At 34.5% G+C, this 13512-nt stretch overlaps 1 protein-coding gene across 2 annotated transcripts in view; it reads left to right on the plus strand.

Moving 5' to 3' along the window:
* Positions 1 to 12044, plus strand: part of NET1 (neuroepithelial cell transforming 1) — a 70026-nt gene extending 57982 nt beyond the window's left edge. For both annotated transcript variants that reach the window (XM_070391340.1, XM_070391346.1), the window contains 9 exons: positions 4970 to 5077; positions 5746 to 5913; positions 6263 to 6325; positions 6659 to 6755; positions 6893 to 6969; positions 7690 to 7947; positions 8375 to 8545; positions 9449 to 9635; positions 10101 to 12044. In XM_070391340.1, the coding sequence (XP_070247441.1) occupies positions 4970 to 5077; positions 5746 to 5913; positions 6263 to 6325; positions 6659 to 6755; positions 6893 to 6969; positions 7690 to 7947; positions 8375 to 8545; positions 9449 to 9635; positions 10101 to 10507 (1536 nt within the window). In that variant the 3' untranslated portion in view covers positions 10508 to 12044. The remainder of the gene's footprint in view (positions 1 to 4969; positions 5078 to 5745; positions 5914 to 6262; positions 6326 to 6658; positions 6756 to 6892; positions 6970 to 7689; positions 7948 to 8374; positions 8546 to 9448; positions 9636 to 10100) is intronic.
* The last annotated feature ends 1468 nt before the right edge of the window (positions 12045 to 13512 follow it).

Consider the following 13512-nt stretch of genomic DNA (forward strand, 5'->3'; position numbering starts at 1 on the left):
CACTTATACTACAGAATACAGTATATTTAATGTTTCTGTACTTCATTAACTGTATATACTTTATTGTGGTGATAGTTTTGTGGCTATATACAAATATCAAAACTTGTGAATTATATATTTTAAATATGTGCAGTTCTTAAGGTTCAGTAAAGCTGTGAATCATACATACATACACCTTTTCGTTGTTAAAATAGCTGCCATCTTTAGAAGGTATGCTTTCCTTTGGTGTGGTTTAACTTTGGTTTTTGTTTCTCTGTTTGGTTTTTGCTTATATGTTTCAGTTTTCTCAAAATAATCTAAGCATTTTCATTGATTAGAGCAAGTCATACATGGTGACCAGTGTAAATACTGAAACTAATCATCTTTTGGACCATAAAAAAACTAACCTTTTTTGTTTGGTATCAGACACTAGCCATGTTTCTGATGTACCTTTATTCCAAATATTAAAAACAACAGGGATATTGTCAGGTTTTTGGTGCTACCAACACAGCCTTAAATAAATAACTAAATTTGGCTATTTCAATTACTAAGTAGAAAGGGAAGAAATCCTATGTGCTCTTAACTCATTTTTATCTTTTTATAAGTAACTTTTTCATTCTTCTTATTTTAAAGTTCTTGCCAAGTAGAAGAGAAAATTATTTATCCAGTAACCCAAACTAATGAACCCAAACCCGTACTGTTTTTATTTATAAAGTACAGTTTTGGGTTCATTAGTAATATAGATCCTCTTATGTGACACCATTAGTAGAAGAAACCTTTTTTAAAAAAAACGGGGAAAAAAAACCACAAACTCAGTTCACAATAGAAGTTTTCCATGTTGTTGCTTTTATGTGCAAGGTACATCCCAGTAAAACTTTTTTTCTGGTTATAAATAAATATCTAGAAAATATTTTAAAGCATAAAGTCTGACTACAGGTGGATTAGTAAAATAAATAGATTGATTAAAAGCTCAGTCTCAAGGCAGATTCCCCTAGCTAAACTAGATAGCTTGATTAAAAGCTAACCTAAATAAACAACATAAATTTATGGTAGAGGTTGTTGAATGTTTTTCCCCATCTAAGTGAACTTTGCCCTGGTGAAAGGTTGCCTGTGATAGAAAGGTCCTTGAGCATATAAAACTTCTTGGTATTCTTTGTTCACATAGATTTTCAGATTGTCTTTTGCAGAGCTATATAGTTTCAATATCTGGTACCTGTATTTTAAGGTTTTTGTAGTCACCATAATGCTGTTAACAGCACTCCAAATAAAATTAAACAACAGCAGCAACAAAACCATTATGTAAGCCTTAATTTGAGTGATGATAAGATAAGTAGACTCCTGCCCCCTCTCTTCCTTCATCACCTCCAAACACTGTACCTGCATCGTTAGGGTAGGTTTGATACCTATGCAAAGGGTAGGTTTGATACCAATTCTCGAAAAACTTTGTCTTCAAAATATGTTTTTGACAGTGTGAATGTTTAGGTTCTTATTAACCAATCTATAAGAATTAAATATGGTTCATCTTAATCTCTAAAGAAAACTATTTCTGGTTGTAGCTCACACGAGCCAAATCCAAACCTGTATTTTAAAAGACACATTTTCGTCCCAGTCCTCTGGGTGACTCATGAATGCCTAATTAATCCATATCACTTTTCCACAAAAGTTTTTTGTATTATATTTTTTTCAAATAGTGCATATATCCTGAAATTAGTAGTGAACCATAATTCAGTATTACATTTTCACATTTCAATCACACTTTCCAAGTCATTCATTAAAATTTTTTTTACTTTTGAAATATATTTGCTAAATATTTGTGTTGTGTCTGTCAAACACTCAATATGTCCTTTTAGTAAGGTAGGAAAGTTACTATTGGATCCCCAAAAGTATGTGTGAAATGTACAAAGGTGTCCTCCCATTACCCCCACCGCCACCACCCACATTTCCTGATTTAGTACCATACTTTCTTAACAAGACATTTTAAGTCTCATGCTCTACTTACTGAGCTAGCTAGGCACTCTTACCTGGACATCTTAGATTAGATTAAACTCTTAAGACTAATATATCCTTTGTGAAAAAGTGAGATTATAGATGGGTTTCTAAAGGACTGTGGAACATTTTTAACCACCAGATTACTGCTTTAGCATGATATCCTGCCACCCTAAAGAGACTGCATAAACAAAATCCACAGTAGTTTCAGAAAGATGCTTTTGATATATTACATTTAATTATCTAAATTTAAATTCTGTAGTTTTAGTTTTAAATGTCACATAATTTGAGTTATCAGGAAAATAGTTGTATAGTAAACTGACCCTATAAAGACTTTTTATCATTAATTTGATCTTATGTAATAAAATAGATATCAAATATTATCTTCTTCCTAGCTAAACTAATTTTTCCTTTCAAATTCACTGGGAATAGTACCTTTCCATAGACTTTTAAATTGAAATTAAATATTTTGTGATTTACTAGGAAGTCAAATTTGTTATGTTTAAACAAGGAAGAGGAATTAACCTTTTTCCAAAAAGTAGAACAGAATTTCTGACATCTGCTTTGTTTCTAGTTAATGTTGGCATATCTTACTTTGTGAGGTCATTGTATCTCCATTCAAACAGAAGATTCTTTGTTCTGTCTTTACTAAATAGAAAGGAATGCCTTATGTTAGACCTTCTGCCCATGCATGTGTCACTTCTGTCTTGCACAGATGTATATTGTAAAGGCATTCACACATGTCCTCAGCCACACAGTGTGTCATTTTACAACATATCTTGAAGGTTTCTTTTTCAGTTCATTTAATGTTTGCACATTAGTGGCTTTATAGTCAAAGTTTTACTTTGGAGTTAATTATTTTGGTGGGGGAGGGTTGGTCTAGAGCTCCTCTTAAGGCCTTCAAAGGCCTGAATTGATTATCTACAAAGTCTCCTTACTTTAGTAGGTATTGTTCATATATATATATATGGAAAAAGGTTAATAATATATGTAGTAGCTTTAATAAGCCTAATTGCTTCTTTGACTATTTGAATCATTTAAGTTTCTTTCCAGAGAATTTTAACTCTTTCTGTCACTTTATTCTTAAATTACTTTAGGGGATTATTTTTACTCAATTTCCACAGCCCTTACTTTTTTTGTATGACTTTAGTCATATCAAAAAATTTTTAGGAAAAAAAAATTTCATCTATCATTTTTAAATGGTAGTTTTTATTTTTAAGTGCTAACTTTAATATAAATTTTTAATTATAGATCCTTCTGAATACCCATCAAAATTATTTTGTCAAGATGCCACAATTGTCAAAGGCATCAAATACAAACAAATAATTATACTCTATAGACATAAACGATAGGCCTGTTTTATGATCTGTCCTTCTTTATTTCAATAGTTGTATGAGTCACCTAATGGTATGCCTCCATTTTCCTAGCAGTAAAATTAGAATAATGAATTTTGTAAACTTTTGAGATCCTTGAATAAGTGATGTGTTTGCTATATACTGTTATTTTTAAATAATACATGTAGAAAAATAAGTATTTCTTCTGCATGTCTCTGTATTTTCCTTTAAGTTAATAAGTTAAGAGAAGATCTAATTATTTCTAAATGCCAACATTTACATAGTAAGTGGAAACATTTCTGAGAAAAAAAATATTAGTAATAATTAAAACTTAGTATGTTTCAAGCACTAATCTGAACCCTTTAAACATATTTTATTTAACCTTCATAACAACTTTATAAGAGAAGTTCTAATACTAACTTCATTTAACAGATAAGAAAACTGAGGCCTACGATGTTGCCTAACAAGTTCTATAACCAGGATTTAGGCCCAGTCTTATTCCAGAGCCTGAATGCTCTTAACCACTGACCCCTGTCTCTGCTTGAACACCTCCTATGATCCATTCCAGTGTCATACATGTTCATTTAAAAGCTAGTCTCTAAATGAAGTATTTAAGAATGAAATGATACAGAGTTTTGGATTTGCTTTAAAATATTCCAGTAGGGGCAGACATGAAACAAATTTTTCCACCAAAAACTGTTGAAGGCTGAGAGATAAGCACATGAGATCCATTATACTATTCTCCATTCTTATGTATGTTTGATAATTTTCATAATATGGTTTTTTAAAAGTTAATCTCTATACTAAACTAAAAAGTTCTATAGGGTTTTAGAATCTAATTTGTTTTAATTTTAGTTTTTCTTCTGTTTAATGATATTTGTTATGTGCCCCATGATAATTCAGATATTTGACTGGCTTTTTATACCACTTATTTTTTAATTAGAGGCCTGGTGCACAAAATTCGTGCACTCGGGAGGGGGGGTCACTCAGCCCGGCTTATGCCCTTTCGCAGTCCAGGAGCCCTTGAGGGTTGTCCGACTAACGACTTAGGGGAGTGGGCCTAAGCCGTCAGTCAGACATCCTTAGCACTGCTGGGGAGGTGGGAGAGGCTCCCACCGCCACCACTGCACTTGCCAGCTGTGAGCCTGGCTTCTGGCTGAGTGACGCTCCCCCCTGTGGGAGTGTACTGATCACCAGGGGACAGCTCCTGCGTTGAGCGTCTGCCCCCTGGTGGTCAGTGTGTGTCATAGTGGCCAGTTGTTCTGCCATCAGGCCAAAACTGGCTCTCCGACATCCCCTGAGGGGGTCCCAGATTGCTAGAGGACATAGACCAGACCGAGGGACCCCTCGGTGCACGATTGGGGCCAGGGAGGGATGTGTGGGAGGTTGGCCAGCCAGGGAGGGACCGCAGGAGGGTTCTAGGGTGTGTCTGGCCCGTCTTGCTCAGTCTCAATTGGCCAGACCCCAGCAGCAAGCTGGTCCGAGTGTATACCCCCGGTGGTCAGTGCACATCATAGCGAGCGGTTGAGCAGCCTTAGCATATCATTAGCATATTACGCTTTGATTGGTTGAACGGCCAACTGGTCAACCGGACACTTAGCATATTAGGCTTTTATTATATAAGATAAGTATTCTTAGTATTTTAACATAATCTGTATTTGTTTTTACAGGAGCCAAGCAATAAAAGAGTTCGTCCTCTAGCTCGGGTCACATCCTTGGCAAATTTGATCTCTCCTGTAAGAAATGGAGCAGTCAGACGTTTTGGTCAAACAATACAGGTCAGTGAGGGAGGGGATGGGGAGCAGTAATGTAGTGAAAGGGACATTTTATAGAAGCCTCAGATTTGTCTTTTTCTTTGAGTTGTACAAACAGGTTTATATTATTATACTTAAACATAATTTTTCATTTTGGAATATGTTGGTAAGAAATATTGTTACCAGAACATACTAATGTGACTTCATTTTATTACTTTGTATCTTTTTTTTTTTTTTTTAATATATTTTATTGATTTTTTACAGAGAGGAAGGGAGAGAGATAGAGAGTTAGAAACATCAATGAGAGAGAAACATCGACCAGCTGCCTCCTGCACATCTCCTACTGGGGGTGTGCCCGCAACCAACGTATATGCCCTTGACCGGAATCGAACCCTGGACCTTTCAGTCCGCAGGTCGACGCTCTATCCACTGAGCCAAACCGGTTTCGGCTACTTTGTATCTTATATCAAATCTTCGTCTTGGATTGTTTTTCTTCCCAAAAAGTAATTTTGGCTGATAAATACTTTAAAATGATAGATTAAAGCTTGGATAAATGGCTGTTTTATGCATAGAGAAATTCTCAGAACTTTGGTATTAATTTGTCTATTTTTTAAGAAAAGGGAATAATTACTGTGTCTTCCAAATCTTTTCTCTTTTATCCACCTCTTTTTGTTTGTTTGTTTTCTTTTAAGTCATTTACCCTTCGTGGTGACAATAGATCTCCAGCTTCCGCCCAGAAGTGGTCCAGCAGATCAACAGTCCCAACACCTGCTAAAAGGAGAAGTAGTGTATTGTGGTCAGAGATGTTAGACGTCAGCATGAAGGAGTCTTTAACTACCAAAGAAATTAAACGTCAGGAGGTATGCTGGCATCCAGTAGACCATATTTATTGACTTATATTTTTTAAAATAGTCCCTATTTTTTAAACGTATTTTGCAAGAAGAATAGCAAATTAATGCCTGTCACAAAATCAACTTGCATTTCTGTATCTGAATAGCACTTTTTGATGAGTGATGGTCATCAAACTTAACAACTCTTAAGGAGAGGGTAAAATCATGAAACATGGCAGCCTCTTATTTGAGATTCCATTCTGAATTACAGATTTCAGACTGAGTCACTTTAAAAAGCACTGTTCTAAATATCAATTGTATATAATTTTCTTTTCTCAAAAAAGGAATGACCTATCATGTTTGCTGGACTTTTTTTTAGGCAATATATGAAATGTCTCGAGGTGAACAGGATTTAATTGAGGATCTCAAGCTTGCAAGAAAGGTCAGTAAATAACTTTATTATATGCCCTAGTTTTTAAAAATATTTCACAAATTCTAAAGGATAGTTTTCTTAACCTTTACAAGAAGAAAAGTAGAAAATACCTACTGATGAATACTTTTTTTAGATGAGATTTATTCAACACATCTCTTCAAGTATGAATATCAGTAAGAGCATCTACTTGGGGATTAATATATACCTTAATGTCTTTTATGTGTAACGAATAGAATTCCCCGCTAGTTTTTAAGAAAAAGGAATAATTACATTCAAATACAGATCCTCTCGTGTTTTATTTGCTCAATATCTTTGTGTGACACATTTCTTCCTATCTAATAGGCCTACCATGACCCCATGTTAAAGTTGTCTATTATGTCAGAAGAGGAACTAACACAAATATTTGGTGATCTGGATGCTTATATACCTCTGCATGAAGGTAAAACATGCTCCTTAATTTTTATTAGTATCTGAACAGTAGTAACACAGATAATTTTACATCTAAACTACTAATTTAATGCTGAAGTACTTTAAAAATAAGCCTACTATTGGTATTTCTGCTTTTTTATACTTCAGATTTGTTGGCAAGATTAGGAGAAGCAACCAAACCTTCTGGAACAATAGAGCAGATTGGTGACATTCTTGTGAACTGGGTATGTAGCGAGTTGTTTGCTTCAGATAGTTTTTTACATATTTTCTATACTTGTCATTTTTTATGAATCTCAGGTGATTTGATCCAGTAACTGGATTATAAAAATAGATAAGACATTAAAACTGAACAAACTTATGTAGCTGTAAGAAGTTACTAGTATAGTCTCTGTTTAAAAAACAAATACTTCATGAATGATAGTTTAAAAATATATATATATATATATATATATTTCCTCTTTGGACAGAATCCCCACAGTATATGTCATTAATTATTTGTTTCATTCTTTTGCTTAACATTTGTGCCTGCCAGATACTAGGCACTGTTCTAGGAGGGATCACAGGAGATTCAGTGATGAAAGACAGTTTGTACATTTAAAATCTAGTGAAAGAATATCTGTCCACTATATAAAAGTCTCAGAGTTGGTGATGAATGTGCCAGAGGAACACTCAGGTGTCCTGGGAATACAGAAGAATAGCATCTAACTGAATTTGGGGGAAGTCATGAGTCTTTGGTTGAATTTAGTCAGATTATCGGAATAGGGTGTTCTGATTTCAACCCAAAACACTATCCTTCCCCCATTGTCACCTGCAGGAAAATTTTCACAGCTTGTTAAAACTTTTAAGAATAGCTGTAGTTTTTGTGTTTCGTGTTCACAGACTTACTAATGGACTAAATCATAACAGAAACTTACCATACTTTGTTTTCTTTAATTACTCTGTAGTTGCCAGGCTTGAATGCCTACAAAGGCTATTGTAGTAACCAGCTGGCAGCCAAAGCTCTTCTTGATCAAAAGAAACAAGATCCAAGAGTCCAGGACTTTCTCCAACGATGTCTTGAGTCTCCCTTCAGTCGAAAACTAGATCTTTGGAGCTTCCTAGATATTCCTCGAAGTCGCCTAGTCAAATACCCTTTACTGTTAAAAGAAATTCTTAGACATACTCCAAAAGACCACCCTGATGTTCAGCTTCTGGAAGAAGCTGTAAGTAGTCAAATACATGACTCTTATGTTTTGCAAATTTATATATTAGCTTGCCTTAGAAAGATTTACAATGATACTTTCAAATTTAATGCACATCACACCAGCATAGTGAAGTGTTTTGTTGTTTTTTAGTACCCAGTATCGTAGTGCACTGCATAGTATAAAGAGACGTAATATATTGTAATCACAAAACTGGATTCTAATCTGATCTCTTTCACTAGCTAGCTATGTGACTTTGGGCAAATCACCCAATTTGGCTGAGGCTGTTTTTTTATATGTAGAATGAAGGGACTGATGGAATTTACTGATTTCTAGGGTCCCTGTAAGCTTTAAAATTTTATCATTTTAAAAGATGTTTTAGCCTTATAGGGGAGCAGGATAAATTAGTAAACTGAAAATGCTCCATCAATGTTTTGATAATTTTTAGGTACTGATAATACAAGGCGTTCTCTCTGATATCAACTTGAAGAAAGGCGAATCAGAATGCCAATATTACATTGACAAACTGGAATATCTGGATGAAAAGCAGAAGGATCCTAGAATTGAGGCAAGCAAAGTATTGCTTTGTCACGGGGAACTGAAGAACAAAAATGGACATGTGAGTGCATTTGAATGCTAATATGAAGTGAGCTATTATTTTTCTTTTCCAACCCTGTTTAAATTTATCACATAGTGAAAGAAGGTTACTGGTCTTTATTTGATGTTATTTGATAAAGCAAACATGATTTCTCATGAATTACTTAAATGCCTTAGTGGAGAATCAATAATATTTTGTTTTGATGCATAAGTCATCAACTTGTTTGGCTAGGAGATTCCTTTCTAAATAAATTGTTAATTTCATAATATTTAATAACAAAGAATATTCAAAAAATGTAGAGTTTATTTTATAGTGATAGAAGTCTTTCTTAGTACTACTGAACACATTTCTGCAGCAGATTGAATGAAAGCAAACTTATTTTTTTAAATAATTACAAAAGCACCAGCTAGAACTAAGTTTAAGCTTGGATAGATAGTATTTTTGTTTCAGAAAGTGCTTTCCAAAAGCTCAGTTTATAAGTTGAGGTTCTTTTTGGAAAAAGTTGAAGTGTGATATCTCTGATTTTTTATTTGTGACAAAGCAGAACCATTAATTAACATTTTTATCAGCTTGCATTTTTTAATCCTTCCTTTGTTAGAAAACGATGGAATACAGTACTGGTGTTTCTAGTCATGTTACTACTGATAATCAGGTCTTTGTGGGGAGTAGCATTTACTCAGCTACTGCTTAATCTAATGTTACACACCAATTTTAAAGGTTTTATGTAGTCTAAGATTAGAAAAGCTGTTTGTGTAGGATATGCACAGCCTTGAATAGCCATCTTTATGGGGTCATTTGTAAGGGTATCTTAGTAAATTAATGTGATGAAATTAATGTCAAATCCAGTTATTTTAACAGTGGATTGTAATCACCTACAGTCACCAAGTGCCATACTTAAGAAGCATTTGTTTCCCCTTTCTCCAGAAACTTTACATTTTCCTGTTTCAAGACATCTTGGTTTTGACCCGGCCTGTTACACGAAATGACCGTCACTCTTACCAGGTTTACCGGCAGCCTATCCCAGTGCAAGAGCTGGTCTTGGAAGACCTACAGGACGGAGATGTGAGAATGGGAGGATCCTTTCGAGGGGCTTTCAGCAACTCAGATAAAGGTAAAAATACTAGCTTTAAAACAGTTTAAACAAACTCAGAATCTAAATATATTTTGTTTTAATCTTTAAGAATTCTGTTCCTACACAAAAAATTAGAAATGAAATAGGTTCCATTGTCCTATATATACTATTATACTCATTAATGTGTAAAGTGCTTTGCTGCTCTAACACCTGCAGGTGTATCTGATAAGTCATGTATAAACTTTGTATCATGTATCTACCTAATTGATTTGCATATTCTATAAACTAGGGGGCTGGTCCAGCTGGAGGGAGGGGACACAGGAGGTTGGTTGGCTGGCCCCACCCCCTGGTCAAACTCCCAATCAAGGGGATAATTTGCATATTAGCCTTTTATTATATAGGATAACCAGCACCCTTATTAAGATAGTAGGACCATGTTATCTAGAATAATCTTTTTATTTATTTAAAGCTGCTATTTTATTTTTTTCATTTTTATTTCTCTAGCTAAAAATATCTTTAGAGTTCGCTTCCAAGATCCCTCTCCGGGCCAGTCACACACTCTACAAGCAAATGATGTGTTCCACAAACAGCAGTGGTTCAATTGTATTCGCACTGCTATTGCCCCTTTCCAGCAGGCTACTAGTTCACCTGAGCTGCAAGGTTTGCCAGAGCTCCATGAGGAGTATGAAGAGAACAACCCCGCAGCCGGGAACATCAGAGCCCAGAGAAGGTCATCTACGGTGTCGAGTGTGACTCAGGTGGAAGTTGATGGAGATACTTCAGAATGTGGCTCCCCGGTGCACACCGCAGACAACATTAAGAGTGTCAGAGCACACCGAACACAATCTGGCTTCCGAAAATCAAGGGACAAAGCCCACTTTAGTGGCAAACGGAAAGAGACTTTGGTATAAAGAGTGTTAACTAGTGGAGAAACTGTTTATTTATAAATGTGTACAGTTTGTTTTATCTTGTAATGTGAGCATGGGAGCATTGCAGGGTTACTTAATACCAGTCTTAACATTTTCTATGTTTTTGGTTGGTTTTGGTGGTTGTTCCCTTTTTTTTGTTTGTTTTATTTTTTGTTTTTTTTTGTTAAGGCAGCTAAAGATATATATATATATATATATATATATATATATATATACACAGATTGCTATTAAACTGCAATCCTTTTTTTCCCCCCAGATATTTTCTCAAGATTATTTAGAACATTCAAGCCTGATATTTTCAGTCAAATGAAATATTTATGAAATGGGTTTTCTCTTCATTCTGCATTCATCATGACTTTTCAATACTAACCAATTGTGGAATTTGCAGCATTTGCCAAAACTTAAAATTTTACAAATACTTGGATTTTACCAGTGTTATTTTGATAAGCTTTGTGTGCAGAATTTGAATTTTTAACTTTGGCATCTAAAGTTTACATGGAATACATAGAATATTTCAGAATTTACATTGAAACATAAGTTCCTTGGAAAACAAACCATAAAACGTAATAGGTTTTCCATTTTATCAACTGGAATGCTTTATGTTAGTTTTTCCACTACACATTCCTCATTTTCGTTCATTTAACCTGCCAATTATTTAATTTTTTTATTGTAGTTTTTAGGATTTGGTTTTATTTTTTTACTTTGATGCCTTTCAGATTGGCATGTCTTTAAAGTATTTTGTTTCCTTGATTTAAAAATGTGTTTGTGTGCGTATGTGTATATATATAAATATATATATTTTAAATCATATTAACTTTACCAAGTGAAACCAAGCCATACTGTTTTTGAGCCAATTAAGAAAATTGCCATTTTTAAAGTGTAGCATTTTGAGGCGATAAACACACATGAACTGACAGTATATTCTAGATTACTGAAAGAAAAACCACCTTATGAATTTTGTTGAAAGTTTTAGTGTTGTCTGAGAAGCAAGAGGGAAGGCAGTTGACTGGTAATAAGCATTAAAAAAAAAATGAGGGAAAAGAGAGTAGTTTTGTCTTAAAGGAAAACTATCTGGTTGTGCCAGAATGTGAAAGGAGATAGTAAAAGCTAAACTTGAGGGTGTGTAGTAAGTTGTAGAAGGCATGGGGGAAGTGGACTTTATTTGCCTTGGTTTATAATGCCTGCAAATAATGGGTTTGAAAAGACAATGGAATATGTTGAATTTTGACCATATTAGATCAATTTTGGTGAATTTATTCATAAGAGGAGGGGAAAAGACTGATTAATCTTTTATTATAAAGTGTTCCTGTTCAAATGAGATCCTAGTCTATAATTTTGGACTAAACGTCCTGTGTCATGGCAAATTTGTAAGGGTTATAAATTAAAGTAAATGTTGATTGGTATGTGAACTATAATTGGCCAGGGGAAGTGAAAATTGAAAAAGACTGTATATAGATCAATCCAAATGATTTCTCTGTATAAATGAATTATACAATTAAAAAAAGCACACAAACAATCACCCTTAAAGGTTTCTTGGCTGGTGGATATTTGGGGGACATTTGCCAGAATATGTTGGTATGATGAAGTACTGGCAGACCTCACAAAAGTTTTTAAAAATTATACATAAACTTTTGCAATTAATTGATGAATAAGAGAAAGATTTAGTTAGGTCATTTTGTGCATCTTATTAAGCCATTTAGGATGAAGCATAATCACAAACAGCAATTGAGTTGAAGACAGCTGAATATCTGGCCACTTTGTGGATATGATTATAAGGCTAATAGCAAAGCATTCTGATGAATTTGATTAATTTCAAATTCTAATTTAGGAATCTCAGGTTTCTAACTATGACTCGAGACATATCAAAGAATTGCAATGTATGGACTTAATTGAAACCTAAATCAAACAAACTTTTTTAACAAGACAATCAGAAATATCCACTATTGACAGGATATTTGAAGTTCAGTACTTTTATTTTTCTGTTTAACAGTAGTACTCTGATTACCTTTAGAGACAAAATCTGAAATATTTATTGATAAAATTGTATTATTTCTAGGATTCCCTTCAAAATTACAGGGCAGGAAAATAGTTGGAGCTAAAAATGAAACAAGATTGGCCATAAGCTGAGAATTTCTGAAGCTAGGTGAGAGATATTGAGAATTCATTATAGTCTTTGCATATCTTTTTGTATATGTTTGAAACTTTTCACTACAAAAGGAAAAGAACTTAAGGAATTGCAGGTATCCAGTAAGTTTTCAACTTCTCAACCTCTTAACACCTTCCAAGCCCCCAGCCTTCACTTTCCAAAGTAAGGCCAGAATGTTGATCAAACACAGCTGCCTTTGCTGTTTACCATCTCACAGAAACTCAAACCTTTTGCCTAAATTTGACACTCAAAATCCTCTTCATTACAGCTTGGCAGTAGTATTAGACCAGCCGTGGGCAAACTACGACCCGCGGGCCGAATCCGGCCTGTTTGAAATGAATAAAACTAAAAAAAAAAAAGACCGTACCCTTTTATGTAATGATGTTTACTTTGAATTTATATTAGTTCACACAAACACTCCATCCATACTTTTGTTCCGGCCCTCCGGTCCAGTTTAAGAACCCATTGTGGCCCTCGAGTCAAAAAGTTTGCCCACCCCTGTATTAGACTAATCTCGACTCTGGTTTAATTCACACGGCCCTTTTCTCTACTTTTCTTTTCCCAATGTCTCCCTCCCTCTACCACTACTTGTTTTCTTTGCCTACCCTTTTTTCTCTGACACAAACATGGATCCACAACTGTATAAAATGAAGCAGTGAGAAAGGTATGTTTCCAGTTCACCCAATGAAGTAATTCCATGAAACCCAACCCTGAGAATTTCCAGTAAAGACCATTTTGTTAACTACATTCCTGCCTCTTAAGAAAGGAACTAGCATTAAAATATCTGGTAATGTTTGTGTTGTTGAGTAGACCAAAAAGTAAGGCAAAATTAGCTACATTT

Source organism: Myotis yumanensis, unplaced genomic scaffold (assembly GCF_028538775.1).
Source record: "Myotis yumanensis isolate MYYU_CA2020_CCGP unplaced genomic scaffold, mMyoYum1.0.hap1 SCAF_1, whole genome shotgun sequence".
In the NCBI taxonomy this organism is placed as follows: Eukaryota; Metazoa; Chordata; class Mammalia; order Chiroptera; family Vespertilionidae; genus Myotis; species Myotis yumanensis.